The sequence below is a fragment of the Vicugna pacos genome, chromosome 4 (genome assembly GCF_048564905.1).
Source record: "Vicugna pacos chromosome 4, VicPac4, whole genome shotgun sequence".
In the NCBI taxonomy this organism is placed as follows: Eukaryota; Metazoa; Chordata; class Mammalia; order Artiodactyla; family Camelidae; genus Vicugna; species Vicugna pacos.
Window position 1 is genome coordinate 21,900,764 of NC_132990.1, and position 20,168 is coordinate 21,920,931.

The 20,168-nt window shown below is 38.5% G+C and overlaps 1 protein-coding gene across 4 annotated transcripts in view; it reads right to left on the reverse strand.

The window, feature by feature from the left end:
* ADAMTSL1 (ADAMTS like 1) overlaps positions 1 to 20,168 on the reverse strand; it is an 827,290-nt gene that overhangs the window by 215,211 nt on the left and 591,911 nt on the right. For all 4 annotated transcript variants that reach the window (XM_072959360.1, XM_072959358.1, XM_072959359.1 and 1 more), the window contains 3 exons: positions 18,688 to 18,845; positions 10,035 to 10,146; positions 6,345 to 6,483 (listed from right to left, as the gene is read on the reverse strand). In XM_072959360.1, coding sequence (XP_072815461.1) covers positions 6,345 to 6,483; positions 10,035 to 10,146; positions 18,688 to 18,845 — 409 coding nt within the window. The remainder of the gene's footprint in view (positions 1 to 6,344; positions 6,484 to 10,034; positions 10,147 to 18,687; positions 18,846 to 20,168) is intronic.

The following is a 20,168-nucleotide window of genomic DNA, read 5'->3' on the forward strand; positions in this document are numbered from 1 at the left end:
GGTACCCATGGGATATGATGGCTTAGGGATCAGTGACCTGACTTATGTAATATAGGAGATACTCTGGAACTGGAAGCACTCAGGTTCACGACTTCATGACTCAGCTTTCTATGCCACCCTAGCTTGGAGCAGGTCCCATAACCTCTTTGGGCTTCAGTTTGTTTTAACGTGTAAATACAGATGATAATCTCTGTCTTCCTCATTTCTTAGAGAAGGTAAAACCGAACTGAGATGATAGATGTGAAAGCACTGTAGAAACTTTAAATAGAAGTAATATTAGGTAAGTCACTTTTCAGGTTTAGTTTTCAATAATGACAGCTGACTTTCGATGAGGGCTTGGCATTTTGCTAAGAACTTTACATGCATCATCTCATGTACTTCTCCTAGGTACTCTCTGACTGCAGTACTGCAGTTATTTTACAGATGGCAAAATTAAGGCCTGGAGAAGTTAAGTACAAAAGTTATTTAGCTAGTAATGTCAAGCTGATAGACTGAAGTTAAAAATGAGGATGATGATAATACCTGTTCTATTAACTCATATGTCAATTAAAAGAACTGCATAAATAGTTATACTTTCAAAAAGTTTAAAATATAAGAAGTGATCATTATTGTTAGTGATGAGCTGGCTTGGTAGAAGAACTAAACTGCCCTAATAACTGAGTTACAGCTGAGTGTCTGAGCATGTGAGGTGGGTCTGCAATCTTGGGAAGAGTATGGCTACACCCTCTAAAAAGCACCAGAACTCTGCTTTATCTCATCATAAATGCATAAAAGTGCAAATGGGATTTCTGGATGGCATTTTTTATTGCTTACTCAGGAGCTGCTCGAAGTGGTGTATTTAAATGAAGTTGATCAAAAAGAAGAAAGTTGTTACTTTTCTACGTCACTGAGCTATCATAATAAAACAAAAAGCTTTTGAACAGGGAAACATTTCATTATACTGTAACTGCTAATTGAGTTAAACACTTTCTAGTCCCCTGGTACTGAGTTCTCCTTTTCTGGAGATGAGACATGGCACAAAACCCATGCGGACTCAGTGGCAATGGCTCATAGCTGGTAATGTGGGGATTATTAGAGATTTACACATTGGGATTTCAGGAGTTCTCATTTCTTATTTCTTATCATTTCTCATGGCGATGATGTCTTAAAAATCTGATAAATGTGATTTACTTCTGTGAAGCTATTTCCTAGGAATCTGTGTCTCCTACTGTTATAACAACAAATAGAGAACTACTTTTCCAGACCCACGTAGAATGCTAGAGTTCCATCTCCTTCCATGGAGAAGGAAGCGGGTTTCTGAAGAGTTTAGGAGTTTCTCTGAGGCCACGTCAACATTAGCATGACCGTGCTCTTAGTCACCGTAGCTGCAGCAACTAGCATTTACTGAATGCTTATCACATGCCAGGCACTCTGCTAAGTTCTTTAAGCCTACGACACCATGTATTCCTCATGACAACTCTATGAGGTAAGTAGTTAACAGCCTTACTTCAGAGGATGAAAAAACTGAGGCTTAGTGGGAACAAGTAATTTGCCAAAGGCTACTCAAACCGGTAAGTGGCACAGCCAGGATCCCAGGCCAGGCTGTGTTGCTCCAAAGCTCTCCTCCTAACCACCAGAGTACAGGGATAATCACTGCATCGCCATTGGTCTAGTCGCTCACCAAGTCAGTGTGGAAAGTTAGTGCGGTCGGGTTTTACATGCTCACTGCACACACTGCCTCTAATGATGCAGACTCTTCCTCTAAAGTTGCATTAGGATTCAGTTCTGAGATTTTGTTCACTATTTGGTCCATAGCCAGGGATGGCTTACGCAAGTTGCTGTTAAATTAAATGGAGCTGGACAGAAAGAGGTCACTTGAAGTCACCAAGAACTGCTGCTTAGGGCATACACATTTGGGCATTTGCTTAGGGCTGTTACTCTGTATTCCTTCAGGGAAGGGGGAATCTGGGTGCGGTTTCAGCTAAAAACAGATTTGCTTGCTAATGATCGTGACCACGACAGTGCGATGAGTGAGAGCTTTTTTCACGTGTCTAACCCTTGCCAATTTAAGCCCCCTTCATTACTGCCTTGGAGGGAAAAGAAAAGGTCTGTGCCAAAAAAAAAGAAAAAAAATCTGAAAAGGTGGTTCTCTGACTGTCTCACAAACAACGTCTTGCACAATCTCCCCCAGGCAGCCTTAACAGTCTCACCAGTCTCCTAGACTGATATCCAAGGCCAAATGGAGCATATTTTGCATTTAAAGACACTCTGAAAACATAAGGTGCTCATTAACTGAACTAAAACTCTGCCTTGTTGTTGCTGAACCACAGGCATACATTTGGAGACTTTCTGACCACATGATAGATCTTACCCTTCATCCAGAGGCAACAATGACACAAACCATTGCACAAATCAGCAGGCACTGTGTTAAAACAAATACTTTCCCCTTGTGCAAAACAGAGGCTATGATTATAGCATGGCAGGCACAAGGAGGCTTTATATTCCATTAGATTCCAAGTGTCTTAGCTATATGCAAAAGGGTGTTAAACGGGTGAAGCAGAAAACAACTGAAACATGCCTAGATCTCTGGCATCTAGGAGGGGTGTGCCTCTGGACTTTCAGGAGAGCCCAAGTGAGAAATATTCTTAATTTTAGCTAAAAGTCATTAAATTTTTAATTTCTCTTCTTCTTTCCTCCCATTATAAGCATCATTTTGGCTTCCTTTTTGAGATGGCTCTGGGCTAGGAAACAAAGTATTTTATCATTTCATAAAAATGACTGCATCAATGACAATGCAGCCAGGTAGGCTCAAATGTTGGTCCTGTAATGAAAGGAACCCAAATTCCTATCTCAGCAAAATGTCAAGTTTTTACTTGTTACTACATGTCCTGGGCAATCAAGCTTGCTTTAGAGTGGGGGAAACCAAGAATGCTAAGTCACTGAATTCCAACTGTCTATTATATACAGAATGATTTCTCTATGTTATGAGCTATAGACAAAACTGGAAAGAGAGAGCAAAAGCATTAACAGTGATTACCTGTGGGCACTGGAGATTATTAGTGAATTTTATTTTCATTATAGCCTTTGAACTTACCCACATTTCTGAGTTAGCATTAAGAATCAGAAAAAAGACATAAAAACATAAAGATTATTTTGGAATAGATGTCAGCAACCTCGTTAGCCTAGAAACCACTAGATAAATCAATCCACAACCATCAAAACCAGTGGATGTTGTTGGTAAGTGAAAGGAGGAAGTGACAGCATTTATTAGTTCAAATATATAGTACCTACTTATTATAAAGCAAATTACTGAGAACAGTGAGGCTATTTTGCTTAACAGAAACATTGGATAGCAAGGATTATGGCTAATGGTTATCACATCCAGTTTGTTTCTGGTTTGTTTTGGTTTTAGATAGGTAGTAATGAGAAAATTCTTACCACAAAGAAGTAGATGCTAATGGTAATGGTTTTTGTATCTCACCTTGCAATCTTAGAATACTTATTTTTTCAATTAAACAGATGTGTTCAAGAACTTTAACAATGAGGGCAAAAAGTATTCCCTTTGTTAGTTGTTACAACAACTTTTACCATTTAGCTTAGTTTGAACAAGTTAAAATTAGTTTATGTTTGAATATACTTGTTGTGAGTTACTGTTTAAAGATACTTCAAAATACATAAAATGAAAGTTAATGAAGCAACTCTGTGGAACAACGGGTTCTATAGACACAGTTTGAAAACCACTAATTTAATCCAACAAATAACTCTCTCACCTCCACGTGTGGGTAGGAAAAATAAGGCCCAGAAGGGTAAAGCAATAAAGCCAGGTTACAGACTTTTTAGTGCCCTTTTTGCTGTCCATGGTACTTCCCAGTCTCGACAAGGAATAAACTTGTCTATCTGAATGGGATTTTGCTTTCATGTAATAGGCCAGAAATCCTAGTCTACTACAGGAAAAGTGAAGAACTATCTCAATGGCTAGATAAAATAAATTTCTTCTGAAATTCCAAAATGTGTGACTTTATCTGTTCTAAAAACATCTTGTGTTTTACATTTTGGGGCTTCAAATTTTGGACACAAAGGTGTTGGTTTAATGTCATTGTGTCACCCTTGATTTTACTATTAGACAGTTCAATCTGGAGTAAGAAAACAATTCCTTGCGCGTTTGACTCTACTTTGGCTGATGGGAGGGCAGATCTATTATCTCCTTTTTTCAGACCACCACTTCATGATTTCTCTTGGAATTCAGGAAGGTTGCTTTGATTCCAGGTATGCAAATCAGTTCACTGAATTTTACAGCAATCCTCAAGTATCTTAACCTCAGATTAGCATATCTACATTTCCTAAAGCAACTTCCTCTTAAACCTCTCCTACTGATAAGTCTTAATTTTGACAGCTTTGTTTAACTATCTCTGTAATAAAAAAGCAGCTTCCTGACATTTGCTTCTAACTTTTTTCTCCTTTTCTCCTTTTTTCAATCACCATCTGTCCTGACATTTATACATGTGCTGTATTAGATGTTTTAAAATAACACAGACATAGAAAAAGCATAAATTTCACAAACTTCTTTCAATGTAGAATGGCCTTTTGCTTTTGAATAATAACAGGTCAAAATATCACTCCAACAGAAAATATAGGTAAAAATCAGAAGCCAGAAAAAAAATGAGTAAATTTTTTCCAACTATAAACATTTTCATAAAATTGTTAACCAAATGCCTTTATCTCACAACTGTTTTTCATGTCCATCTCTTCACTGAATTTTTTTTCCAAGGGGGGAAAAAGCTTTATGCGGTTGTGGGAAGTGAATCCCTATTTTCTCCTAGAAATACACACATGAATTTTCATGGAAGTGTGTATAAGACCTTCAAAGTCTCTTTATGGCTGAGTCAACCTGTTTGAATTGGGTAATTATGCTTTTCATGCACTGGTCTTCGTGGTATGAATATGAATAAAGATATATAATAAGCAGAATAATTTTAAAATAGGGTTGAATTGCATGAGCTAGAATTATCTTGGCTAAAAATATCCCATGCCTTAATATTTTCAAAGTAAAGAAGTCCAAGCTAAATTTAACACCTCATTTAGTTTTTATACTGTATCCAATCCTAAATACAAACTTTTCTGGTGTAATATGAAGCTAAATTAAACTTTACCTAAATTATATATTTATAAAATATCTATTCATCTGTTTCTTTAATGAAAACCTGTTATTCTAAGTTCACTTTTATTACCTAGGTAATAGAGTTTCTATGAGTAAGTAACAGCAATTTCACATCACGTGTAGACTTTAGAATTTATGAACATGAGGTAAAAAGAACATAAGAAAAGAACTTTTAAAAAGTAAACAGCAGAAAACAAAACTTAAAAATCACACTGCCTACAATTCAAGATAGAATGATTTTCATCCACATTATTCATGTAGTAGTTTAACTATTCAAAGTTTTGTTTTATGAATATATAATTAAGTAAACTATGATTTTAAAAAATAACCTTGAAGTATTTCTCAGAAATCCAAGGCACTTGGAAAGGATTCTCCATTTTCTGGTCTTTGTGTTTAGTTTTGCAGAAGAATTTTCACATATCCTCTCTCATGTGTTGAGGATGAGTAAGCTAAGTTAACCAAGAGAGTTACCAGGAAGTGTTGCAATGAAAAAGGCAACTGCTCCACCCATGGAAGGATTCCTGACCTGTACTTCTGTGACTACTCATCATGAGATGTTTCATTCATCAGTCTGAGTCTTGATCCTGCAAATAACTGAGGGCTAATTATGGCTTCCCCAAAGCAAACATATGTGAAAGTGTCAAATATCTCTTTAAAGCTCTTAATTAAAAAGAACTTTTTAAAAAATCTGACTGTTAGAAGTAAGTCCTGCTTTCTCTTCAGCGAAGGCTGAGTTTATTTAAATGCGGAAGAATTATTTTAAGACTGGTTTGGATTCCAGGGAGTCATCACAGACCAGCACAGACTAAAAGGGGTCCATCGTGACCCTGGAATACGGTCTGCTCTGATTCTCTCACCAATCCGGTGACAGAGGTAACTGGGAAGAATCCTGACAACATCGTGCCATCCCATTTGTTAAGGTCAGAACAAGTAACCAGAATGAAAAGAGATCAGAAGAGAAGATGACTCTACAGAGTGTTTCACCTTGTAGCTTCACAAACGGGAAATTCACAGACCCTGCGATGGCGTCGAACAGCGGACAGAACAGGGGCGTGGGTTCTAATAACACAGGACAGGGATGGACACTGGGCAGCAGCACTTATTTATTGTAAATTCCACTTTACTTTTAATTAAAAAATTTTAACTTAAGAAGCTTATTTGAACCTGGTTTATGTGTATGCTAAACAAACTGGTAAATTTGACTGACCTGGCTGGACAGGGATCCAAGTTGCACTCCTGCAGTTTGGGCTTGGGTTTGATGTTCTCAGGGTAATAGTGACAGTATTGGTCAGCAACCACGCGATTGCTCCGAAGATCGTAACACTCAGCCGATGTCAGCTGGTAACCTGCAGTATCAAACCGTTCAGTCAAGTTTAAATGCACAGATCAATGTCATATATTCCCTTAGGTTTTTTGGCCATGTCATATTCATGGACATTTTTCCCCAATGCTCCAGTCATTTTCAGGACAAAAGTCAGATAAATAGAAGGCTCGTTAATTTTTGTAGACCTCAAATACTGTGTTTTTCCACACAGATTTTAATAATTATAGGGCTCGAACTACATAACAATATAGCTAGACTGTAAGACTCTGTTCTAAGGACCATTCTTATTAATTTGGTTTGTATAATCTAAAAGTCTAACACAGAATTCTGCATCAAAAATAGATAATATTTGTTTACCAATCATCTTATACAAGGGTGCAAAATTATCTTTCTTATACCTGGGGCATCAGGTAGAAAAAACTTCTAAATTAAAAAAAAAAATCAATACTGCCCTCCTTGTCAATGGGGGACCATGAAATATAACACAGATTTGGGTCCTGCCAGCTGCCTAGGAAAACTGTTTTTTGGTTTTTTTTTGGTGCCTAAATTCAACCTGAATGGGTTAAGCTGAGTAAATGGATGACTAAGACCCCAGCAATAACCATCATGAATCCCAAGCTTCCCTGCACAACTTAAAAAAATACTTCTTACTGTTCAATTTTTGCTTTAAAATCTTTCATTATTTCTCTAAGTCTCTAGCCAGTATTTTTTGGTTTCCATGACCAAATCTTCACTGTTAAGAGAATCCTCTTTTTTTCTTTAATAGTGTTGCTGAGTAATATTTAATTCTACTCATTATAATATGTTTCACTTCTCCTACCGGCCTCTCTCGTTTTGTGGATTTCTAGTGGGGTGGTGATGAGAACTTAGATTCTTGGGGTGAAAAAGAAATGTATATAGCGTATTTTTTAAATAAGGCTTTTTATATCATTCTAACCCTAATCAACCCCAAAATATATCCTCCCTGGGCAGTGGTTGAATATTGTTATTGCTAAATGCGTGTTAGAAAGTCAGATTTAGAATGGTTAAAATTCTTGGGGAAGATTTCAAGAAATCAGAAGGACGCTTATAAACCAGATTTCCTGGCTTGAGGCTGTGTTCTCAGACTGTCCACAAAAATTAATTGTTCTTTAAAGACCTAAAAAAAGACTTTTTAACAGTTTTACTATAAAGATGAAAAGCATGAAAAGTAATGGATAAGAACACATGTTGCATTTAACTTTTTGTCTTATAAGAAAATCAAAAAGCAAAATAAGATTTTAGAAGTAAAGATACTGTTGTTTTTCAATTACATCATACCTAAAGCAGAGAATTTGCTAACAAGCTCATTATTTTATAATTTTTCCAGAAAGTAATTTCTACTCAAGGACAGAATGTATCATGGAGTAAAACACAGGCATAAGCAGTAAGTAAGCTGTAAATGTCAGGTTACGATTTTTATAAATTGTAATTTGTCAGCTTAAAAATGTGGCTGTGAAGCTCTTCTCAAGTGTGTGAGATGAAAACTTCGAATAAAAATGGAACACATGACCACAATGGTCAGAGAGTGTTTTTTCTTAAAGTTTCACAAGGTATTTGGAGTAGGAGTTCTTTGCACTTAGCAAAATAGTCAACTAGCTGAACCTGGAACAGAAACATAGAAAGGAATTTAGAGATGACTTCTTTAGGAATTTTCAAACTGTGGTCCACGGACGGGGAGGAAGGTTGGTTTCCAGATCCTTCAGATCTTCATCTGACCAGTATTTTTTTTTATCTGCCTTCCTAGTAAGATTTCCCTGAGGAAAGGGTTTGATAACTCAAAACATTTGAAAACCACTGATGGTTCTACTTTTTCACTTAGACAGGAGGCAAAGAAAGCCCTAATGAGGTAGGCTTATATATGAATCTAACATGAACTGCCTTCTTATACAGCAAGCTGTTACTAAGCTTGCTGAAATCACAGCCCAACGGCAGGTCTACGTGAAACTGGCACAGCAGGCGTATTATTGAATTGTTCCTTCTTACAAAACATGGTTTTCATTTAAGAAGAAAAGAAGCAAAAAATTATTTCCTTAGATTTCTTTCTTTGAAACTGCTTCCTGTGCTAGTCATCAACAGGTGTATCAAAATAACATATTCCCATAAATATCAAGGTAATTGGCACTTTATTTTTAAACAAACTAATTTTCTGTTCAGCACAGACAAAGCAACTGGAAACACGATTTTACTGAAATGCTTACAATGTTGAATTGTCATGTAAAACCAAGTGAAAGCACTTGATGGTATTTTTTCACTGTTTTTAAGCTACAATCTAACATTGCTGTATACAACCTCACTCTCATCAATCTATTCACATTATGTAGACACAGGTAACACAGCTGAAGATGAATTATATCGTATGTTGTTACTGTTTTACAAAAATTAATGGGTAATCATTTGTCTCCATTTTGAGGCACTATCCTTCTTTTCTCTTGTCAAAATAATCTAGCGGTATCTATGTGGACTAGCTACTTAAAGCAAGCCAATTAACAGGCTTCCACGAAGTGGGAGCTAGAATTTATCTGATGTGCTCATTTTTAAATGACTATACATACAGCTTTATATTCATTGAATTACCAAAACTTTAAAAAATGATAGTCCACAAATACTGACTCAGCTGGCAACAGAACTTAAATATTCATAGACCTTGTTACCCTTCTGGAAAGAATTTTGGTAATATATGCTAATAGCCACAAAAATTCTCAAATCACTCTTGTGAATTTATTCCAAGGAAATGATTTGAAAGGAGAAAAACATTTAGATATGAAGTTATTCATTACATTATAATACAGAAGTTTAAATGAACTGAATATCTTCTATAGGAATATGGCTAAATGATTATAAAATAACTCAAAGAAATTACTATATAACCATTTCAGTAATTATCAAAGAAAAATAGGTGGAGGGTGACCTTTTCCAGTAACACAAAATGTTCATGTTACAGACATGATGGAGCAGAGACAGGAATTCACGCAGTAACTCTTCAGGAGAGATGTGTTTTAACGTGTAAATAACACAAGTGGCATTCCTTTTACCACAAGGATGACGGGACAGAGCCCCAAAATAGCTAAGCCTGTCTATGGTGCTGGGACTTTTTTTTTTCTGGTAACAAACTACTTCCTTGAATTAAATTAATCTCTGCTTCTTTTTGGACACATCATGTTATGTAGTAGGCCTGACATGCTTTACTCGAATCATGATAAATAAGTTAATTCCACCAGGTGAGTAGTTTGTTCTCAAATGAACAGAATCACCTTAAGAGTAAGCTGTTGCCAGGCTGTGATATTCCTTGTCCTGGCCTCCCTTGAAACAACGAAAGGAGTTAACACCATTTCGTCTGCTGGGATTCTACAGACAGAATATGTTCATGGGGTGTCTACATTATTGGAGGCATCTGCCTCACAGGAAGGCTTCAGGATCTGGCCCCATCCAGAAGAAAGGATGTGACCCATCACTGGACTACCTGTCTTCCCTGCCCAAGTGACTCTACTCTTACAACAGCTGAGTTTTCCCTGGGAGAGGCCAATAGCTCCTGCGCCAAGCAAACACCATTACCTCCTCCACAGGTTGCTGAGCAAGGGAAGAAATCCGTCTCCCTCCATCGGTGGATGATGGGCTGATAGAAGATGAATTGGACTGTGCTGTCAGCAGGCCCCGAGTTGCGGATCTGCGGGAGACAATGGCAAAGTAGAGGAACAGGTGACAAAGAGGTGCTCTCTGGGCTTCTTGCAACTTGGACAAAGATGTGTGGTAGGACTGATGGTCTGAGGCTGTGTGAAGGATGGTACTGGAATAGAAGAGGCAATGGCGGTACCACCCACCTTCTCATTCAACCAGCAAAGGATCCTTGCATTTACCATCATGATCACCCTCTGCCCAATTCTGTTGACACAGAACAGGGGATAGCAGTGTCTCAACTTGTGATTCTAGCAGGATCGTATCCCAAGCCACTTATTCCCTCTCTTTTATTTTCATCCTCTCTGTGTAACAGGTAAAATTCTGTTGATTTTCTAATATAGGTTCAGAAACAGACAATTTATTCTAACAAAATTATAAACGCAAAGTGCTGCAAAAAAAATTAAGATACTGTCATTGGGTAAGAGAGAAAAAGAGTTAAAGAATTAAGTAGCTCTTCCCATTCAGAGACACACTTGGAGTTTCCCGGCAACTTAGTGATTCCTATACCTTAATGGGCACAGCTACCAATTGGAAACTTGCTAAAATGCAAAATCCTGGGCTCAAGACCAGAGATCTAGGCAGTTCAAATCTAGACAGTCCAAAAATCAAACTTTGAAAAACACCAACTTACACTACAAAAGCATTTACTTCAAGTAAAATGTGTTTATGGAAATGACATCTTTCTTTTTTTAAAGGGGGGATGTGAGGCAATGCTTCTTTAATGGTTTAAGAGTACCAGGCTGAGGAAAACACTCAAACTGAAAAAGAAGAAGAAGTATCCAATAGGAACAATGCCCTGATTTCATGAAGACAGAATGACATGTCATACAACAGTTAGACAGCTGGGCAAGGGCAAGGCTTGGACTACTCATTATACTAAAGGAAGCTGCATGGACAATCGAGAGGACCACCTCTTACTCCAGCTCCATCACAGCAATTAGAGAAGCATCAGGGTCAGAAGAGTCACGTGGTCTAAGTCTCTTAATGTTTCCAAGCCACAGCACTGTCCCAGTGGCTGTTTATCTAGGTTAAATGGGTGGACTTGAGCTTCAGATTTTTTAAAAGATAGCCTTACTTCTTTTCTTTTCTATTACTGAGCTTGCAAAGTGGATTAAACACTGAGGGTGCACAGGGAAAGAAACAGGGACTAGGTGCTAAACCCTAGATTAGTTTTTGGAGTTGGGATGAGAATATGAAATGTTCCCTAGAAAATCTGGAAGGCCTGGAAAGGAGAAAAAAGAAAGAGAAAAGCTACAGGATATCTCATCTTATGCTAGGATTCTGGCCCACAAAGCATCCAGGTCTTTCCTAATTAGAATAAACAGTGATACGATTCCCTACTTTAAAGCAAAAACAGCTGAAGCAATACAGTGTCTTTCACAAACGGGGAGCATGGCTGACAGATTAATATTTTTCAGTCCTATGTGTCAGATACAGGATATCTAATTGCTTGCTTAGGGAGGTGGTATTAATCACATTCTTTGGAAAGCTCTCTCTGTCTCTCTCTTTTTTCCTTTCTTTCTTTTATTTTAGCTCACAGAAGTCGATAGCTCTCTTGGGATGTGTGGTTATCATACTGGAAAGCTATTAGAAGAGGACTCTCATTTGAACACAAGCTCCATGAAAAAATAAAAAGACCAGAACATTTGTTTAGATCTGGAGAGATGGATTATTTTGCAAGGGTCCCCTCTGGGATGCTAGAAATTAAACTAAGTCCTAGAAAGGTATGTGTGTGGGGGGAATCAAAATGAGGAAGATATAACATCAAACTACTGGGAGAAACCTTATTCCAGAATAAATGTACAGGGTCTGGGCTTATCTTTTGGTTTGGTTAAAGAGACAAAAAAAAATGCAGCAGGTCCTTTTTCAGCTCCCTGGGAATTATCAATAAAAGCATCTCAAGCTCAAAGAAGAAGCAATGAATGATAAGAAATGTTAGCACCAAGACAGGAAGGTTAGTAAACACCACACTGAAGGAAAAACAAGCAACTTAGAAAGAATATTGTTCTTAATGAGTTCAATGAAAATGATGGACAGTAACCACAGATGTGGAGACTCTATGCCCAGATTTGAAAAAAGACTGGAAATAACTCAAACATCTTATTTCAAATAGATGAAACTAATCATGATGCATCCAAATCTCTGAGCACATAATCTTGTTTGGTTCCTTCCACTCTGGTAACATTCTTGCTTCTCCCTTCTTTACAGTCACCTTCTTCCTTTAGTAATAACAGCTACAATTACCACAACAACCAGCAATTATTACATTCCTATTGTGTGCAGGGATATTTTATTTATATTAAACTGAATCTTAAAACTATTCTACATTATCTTCCACATTTACATTACAATGGGAAAAATGAGGCTCAGAGAGGTTAAGTGACTAGCTCAAGGCTGCACAGCAAGAAAACAGCAGAGCAGGGATCTGAATGCAGGTCTGCCTGGCTCTAAAGCTGCCATCCTATCCATGGAACTGAGAAATATTATTAGCATTGGGAAGATACAGACATTTATATTTAGTGGTATCCTTATAACTCTTTTCAGTATCCTCTTAACTTTACATTTACACTTTAGAGTAGAAACAATATTTTAAATACAAAGAAGAGGCTAACTGGATGTCTAAGTTTTATGGCTTAATCGTTGCTTACAGAGATGAACGGCCATGTTCCTCTTCCTGGCTTTATTAATTCTGGGCTGCTGGGACCCTTGTTATCATTAGGGCTGGAGCTTCATAAGCACTAAATTCTCAAATATCAGGTTTTGGTTCCCAAGTTCACGTTGAAAGCTCAGTTTGACACATAAGAAATATGTTTTAGGGAGCTAAACGATCTGGCATATGTAATTTTGACCTCTTCAAGTTAATAAGGAAAAAGAATATTCTGAACCAAGTTTTTCTTCCTATAATTACAATGGTTCAGTGTTTCTAACCCAATGTAATGACTTAACACATTGAAAGTAAAGGAGAAGACAAAAACCTAGGCACTTTCCATAGCAACTGATCTCACTGTCATGGCAGAGCTTCAGGGCAGTACAAATGTGTGTATGAGTAACTGCTAAGCTTCCAGCTTCCAGGCCATTGTAGACTCAAAGGAATCAAGGACAGGCTTCAAACACACGAAAGACTTCAAGTACACACCAGCTCTTCCAGGTGAAGCACTATGAAATTCCATACTTTTTCTTCTCAGTTGGGAAAAGGATAATTTGTGAGCCTTGGGAAGGTCCCCAACTATGTTCCTTTCTCTTTCAATGTTGTAGAAACTTTTGCCCCAGATGGGCGGGCACAGGAGCTGGTAGTCAGGGATCCCCCATTTGTCTTGCCTGCAGTTAAACTGTGCTCTTTGTGAGGACAGGTGGACAAAAGGGAGCCATGGGCAGACCCGTCACTGTGCACCTCCAAGCTGGGACCCACAATGGGATTCGTCTTGGGCACCTATTCTCAGGGCAGCCAGGGATATCATGGCTTGGGAGGGCTTGGACATGGGGGAAATAAATCTATAGGCCTGCTAGGGAGGGAATAAAATAGAAAATAGGTGACTCTATTTATTAAATGCCTCAGTCTACTGAATTCAATTTTGGGCTATTCTGCTGGTGGATGGTAATAGCAAATCCTCAAGAAACTGTAAAAATATTTTAAAATGCTTTGGTGGGCCTTCAAGGATATGCAACAATAATAAGATCTTTCTTAGAGCACTTACGTGTTTACAAACACTTAATATGGACATAGTTGTTATTTTATTGCCTTTCTTCTCCATATTCTGTAAACTCTGTGAAGGCAGGTACCATTTTGCTGATCACTCTTCAGCATCATCTATAATGTCTGGCACATAGTGGGTGTCCAAATAATTGCTGAATAAGTGAATACATAAATGAACAAGCAAATGAATTACATGCTGATCACAGTCCTTTTAAGAGATGTGCCTTTGCAAACAATGGGTATAATGTTGGCTAAGGAACAAATTATACACTGATTACAAAAGCATTTTAAAATATTTTTACAGTTTCTTGAGGATTTGCTATTACCATCTACCACCAGAACAATTTTGGAATTGCAAACTATAATTCGTGACAAATTCCTAGAAGAGTTATCTTTTTATATGTATCTGTCAGTTTTCTTGAAGATGTTACTGATCATTTCTTGTTGATAAAATGTTGCTAACATTGATAATGTTGATAAAATTTATGAAAAGAAGCAGTATTGTTATAACATAGCCCTTACCCAACAGTACTTTCCACCCTTCTTTGAAGGCTGTCTCCTTAGGTAGAGTAGGGCTTTAGTGTAGCGGAAAGAGCTTGTAAAAATGCTATTATTGGAATAAAACAGAGACTCGATTATTCCACTGTTTTAACAGTTGGAAATGCTAAGTTTAGGGATTGTTCAGTAAAAATAATGATAAAAAACTGTTAGCACCCAACTTTACTTTTACACTTCTTACTTATATAGAGTTTTCTAGTCCTCCCAGATTGCCAGACCTCAACACTGGGAGATACGGCAGTCCGGCCCACAGGCCCCCCGTCTCAGGGTTGCATGAGAGATGCTGGTTACGGATTTGCTGCCCACAGCCCTTGAGCAGCAGTAGATCAGAGATGTGTCTTTGCAAATCATGAGTGTAATACTGGCTAAGGAACAAAGAGGTGGAAAAGATGTCACCACTGGAAGGAGAGTCTCAGTGCTTAAATAGAGAAGGAGGGCAGAAAAGAAATGACCAGAGTGGAGCCGGGGGGCTGGACTGGGGAGGGGTCTGCCACTCGCAGTGTCAGAGAAAGGTGAGGAGTTGGTTCTCTAACTCTGTGTCTTTACCCTGGCTGTTCTACTGGTAAGACAATGTGGGAAACTCAACAAGAAATGCAGTGTATTGTAATGGGAATCAATCAGCATAAAGAAGCGTATTTATTGGGGGAATCACTACCCGTAAAAGTTGGGTGGGAAAATGAATCACTATTAATTACATGCTTCTTTTCTTTCCTTTAGTTAATTTAGACTGTTCCACTCTAGAATATTTGGCTTACAACAATGATTTTCCCCTTGTAAGAACACAAGGGTGACTGGAACGGGGTGGCCATCTAGATAGAGACAGGCTGGGTGGCAGGGTCAGAGCAACCTGGGATTAAACATTTGCCAAAGCTCAGCCTCCACTGGAGTGAAGAATTGATTATTTCAATCCTACCTGAGATTCACAGGCTGCCTAAGTTTCACAAACCCTGTCTTAATCACATTAGCCCATAGCAAGCAGCTACAGCTTTTACACACACTATCTCATTCAATTCCTCACAAAGACTCTATGGGGGGATATTTTATTACCATTTTTCAAATGAGTGAACAGGCTCAAGGAGGTAAAACAACATACTCAAGGACACACTAAGCAGGAGAATATACAAGCTTCTAGAGTGCTTATCCTTTCTACCACTTTACGCTAGCATTGCCAAAAATGTTTGTACAGCCAGCATATGAAGTACAAGTTTTTGGAAGGCATAATCCCCTAGAAAGTAAGTTGAGAGTTTAGTCTATTTTTGAAGGTAGCCAGAAAAGGAGATTCTAAAACATAATTTTGCAATCAATGGCAATTTGTAACAATTCTCACTGTGAGAAAAATCTGCCTTTCATGCAAAAAAAGCCTTTTCCTCTTAAATAAACAAAAATGGTATTTTGGCAATAAACTTCCAGAGATGCTGCCAAAGACCGTTCGGATCCCTGTGTATCTCATTCAAAAAGGAAGTCATTGCTTAAATTAATGTATAATGCAAAAGAGATTACACCTCAAATGATACTGAAAACTGAATTACAAACTGTGTGTATAATTTCTAAGCACCTGAATCACCAAAGATGATAAATTAGCAAATGGTAATCTTTCATTTTTAGCTATTTCCTGGGGAAAATTAGGGAAGAAAAGGTTGCTTCATTATAAATCACTGGGGAAAAAAGGTAATTTTCTCCTTTTTGTCTATATCTTCATACATCCTCTGGCTCACTTGCAAGTTTAAGTAAATAAATTGAAAAATTATATAATCTATTTTAGAATAACTTTACATTTATATGATTCTGATATTTTCTAATTAAACCTTATCTCTGTTCATTTGCAACCTGAAGCTAGGTTGCCAGGTAGGATATAATGCAAAAATCACTAAAATGATAGCTTAGCCTGTCTCTGAAAGAAGATCAGGTGCTAGGTATCTAGGAAAGTGTCAGAAATGCCTTTAAAGTCCATTTGTCCTTTAATATGTATAGTTACATACAGAAGAAAAAAGATACACTCTTGGAAGCAACAGCATACTAAAAAGTGTTGTGGGCCGTAAGTAAGGAGATCAGTAGTAGAGGGAGCACATGCTCAGCATGCACGAGGGCCTGGGTTCAGCCCCCAGCACCTCCACTAAAACCAAAAACAACAAAAACGACAAGTCAGTAAGGAGATGCGATACTTGGCCTTGGTTTATCATCAGTGTGAGTTAGGGCACACCACTCAACTTCCCTCAGGCTCAGTTTCCTTGCAGGTAAAATAAAGATGTCACATCTGGCCTACTTCAGCAATTGCCATGCAGTAAAAGTCCTTTATTCATCCAGCACTCCTTGGTGCTTATTGGTTTTTGTTTATTTGTCTTTCTGTTTTCTATGGAGGTACAAAGACAGATACAACTCTCTATCTGCCCTTGAGGAACACACAATGGGGAGATGTGATGTAAACCGGAATTTGAGGTTGAGTCACAAAATGCTGCTGTGAGGAGAAAGCCTTCATTACAAGTATGAGTTAGTGAAGAAAATGGAGGAAGCAAAGACAAGAGCAGCAGTGACAGAGGGCACAGCATTATGCAAAGATAAAGAGTTATGCAAGCACAAGAGGCTGGGGACCTGTGAGCCATTCAGTTGCTTGAAACAGGAGGTAAAGAGTCAAAGATGAGGCTGGAAAGGTAGACAGAATCCAGGTTGCTCAGAGTAACAGATGCTACGCTATGGGTTTGCATTTTAATCCCAAAGTAGTGCATGCAGGCGGGAGGCAATGCAGCATCATGTACAGGGCAGCTACAGTTTTAGAAAATCCACTCTGAAGGCAACATGGACAATGTCCAAGGCCACGAAACTAATGCACAGTCCATGGCATTCACTCAAGTGAGAAGTACAAAGATCTAAACTAAGACACTGGCGGCAACGATGGAGAAGAAAGAACAGTTTTGAGAGACGGTGTGGAGGCAGAGCTGACAAAGTTTAATGTCTAACGAGGGGTGTCTAAGGGAAGGTCAACTGGTGTGAATAACAGGTTTCTGACTCGGTGGGGTAAATGGTGTGTTATCCCACAAGATAAGAAGTAAAGAAGATAAAGTAGGTTTCTAGGGCTAGACAAGTCCGATTTTGGACATTTTGAGCTCATTGTGCCTATGGGACATCCAAGTGGTGATGTGCAGAAGACAGCTGGACATATGAAATGCATTTGACAATGCTGTGAACTGTTCAGATGTGGACAGTATTACTTAAATTCAACTCCGTATTTTCAGTATGTGCATTAACTCTTGCAAGGCCACTAGGGAAATTAGTTTCAGTGCATCATTCAACAGTACTTTGAGGGCTTCAACAAATTAAGACACCTCTTGCCCTTTTTCTTTTTTTTAACTGTATTTGTTTGCTCAACTGAAACTATTTAGTTACCTACAACATCATTTCTATTGTAAGCTATCTCTCATGGTTTGTGGCTTCCCGTCCATGGTCATGTGGTTGGCATCCGGACTGGATTAAAAAGGGCTACCATGCAGATGGAGACAGAGGACAGAACTCTGGACCCCTTCTCCCAACCCACCTCACTGCCTATTCCATTTTCCTGTACACATTCTTCCTTCCAGCTGCCATGGGGTCATCAAGCCTTAGCTTAAATCAAATGTCCTCTGGCTCCAGGTCCCATGATGAAAAATTTATGAAGTCCTGGACACATTACAAGTTTTACAGCTTTACAGCTGAAATCCTTCAGGTCCTTCTGACCTACTGAAGGAAAAAAAATGTTTTATTTTATTGTGATTCCCAAACATTCTTCCAGTGTGTACATTTTTCCTACAGAACGTGTATGTTGCTTCCAGCAATGTGTTTTCTATTACCTTGAAGACCAGGGGAGCTCTGAAGAAGGAAACAACTTGGTCTTGCGGCCAGTACAAGAGAAAACAGAACTTGCAGTTGGAAGCATGACCAAGTCTGTGGATTATTCATTTGACTTTCTCTTTGACCGAGGACTCCTTACATGATTCAATGACTATATCCTAACTTGTTTTAAAAACAGTTTGTATCCCCCAACTAATGATACAGTGGTCTTTTTTATTAACTTACACACACACAAGTACATACATATATATATATATATATATTTCCCTAGAACCTTATAATTATTGCATATTCTTATAAAGTCCAGGATGTAGCTCAACACCCTTGAATTAAACATTTCCTGGATAACAAGCTTTTCAAACCTATGTCAAAACCTAAAGTCTCTCTCTCTCTCTTTAGGGGATTATAACACCGGTTTGGATGGGACTTGAAAACAAGATACCTAAACGGGCTCACCTTGACAATGAAATCTGCTGTAAGTGGTCCAGCCATTCTCAGTATCTCTTTGTCTGGAAATTTCTGGAAGTCCACACTAGAATTGTCCACAAGAAAGATGCCTGTAGAGCTGAGACTGTTTTCACCTTTAGCCCCCTGGAGGGTTTTGGTTTCCAGATCTACATAATCAAACACATGAAGAAGAGAGAAGATGTTCCCAGGGCTACCACAGACCACAGGCAAGCACATCCCATGCGGCAGAGTCTAGAGCTACGTAAGGGAGAAGCATCATTCCTTACACGGCTGACACCACTGTATGTGACAGGAACAAAATATACAGGCACCCCTGGGTCACATAGGAATTTACTCAGCAAATGAAATTATTTTAAAACTCATTAGCCAAGAATTCAAGGCTCCCTGTGAAAATATCTTTGATTCCCCAGATGACTTCATTTGGGTAACCGACTTTACTGCAGTCCTATTCCTTTGACTAAACCGTATCCCGTACATCTCTCATTGATTTCAGTCTTTATGGCCCTCGCTCTAGAATACTCTGCAGTTTCCCTTTTGCTCTATGAGATCCAGAGTGCATCTCTGAGTTCCTTCAGCGTTCACTGCATGCATTACCTTGTATTTTTTTGTGCTTTCTGGCTACTTATTTCATGTGTGTTAATGCTCACAATGAAGAAACTCTAGTGACTTAAGGGCAGGGAACTAACTATCCCCTTTACTTCTCTGTTTTTTAAAATCCTTTTTCTTAATGCATTTTGTCTTGTGTATGTACATGATATTTCATAAGAACTTAAGACAGAGAAGAACTTCTTGATTTCTAGAGCATTCCAATCTAAACCTGGCCAATGACAAAGCCCAGGAAGAACTTTTTGTTTTAGGAAATCAGAGCATGACAGGGATGAGGGTCATTATGATGTGGATCTCAAAGCAGGTTAAATTCTCATGAGATTTAGAGGTGATTTAGAGTAACTGCCTACTGCAGGAAGGAAGATGGATACACTAAGTCTAACAATGGTTTCTAACACTTGCACAAGGGCCCTAAGTTTTGACAGGGGTTCCTGAGCAGAAAGTTGGGGCCTCTGGGTGGGGCTCTGGGTCTCCTACCCCACATCCCATCAGAAAGACTTCCCTCTTACATGTTTTGCAGATGGAAGTTTTGGGGTTAAAGACAACTTTAAGATCACTGGAGGTATTAAAATACTTAAAGAATTTGTACTTAATTATTCTAGATGTTATCCACTCCAAATTCTCTACTAGAAGGAATAGCAACAGGCAGAAAGTATTGATATCCTATTAAATACCTATGTCCCTCAGATGAAGCCATGCAGCCCTTCTCTGGGCATAGGTCTGGCCTTCCTTCCCTGCAGAGAGGACCTCACAGAAGAACAAAGGCACATGGAGGGGATGCTGGAGTGGCAGAACCACAGTGGTGTCATCAGAGGAAAGCATCTCCTTCCTTTAGCTTTCACACTTCCAGCTACCTTGGGTGT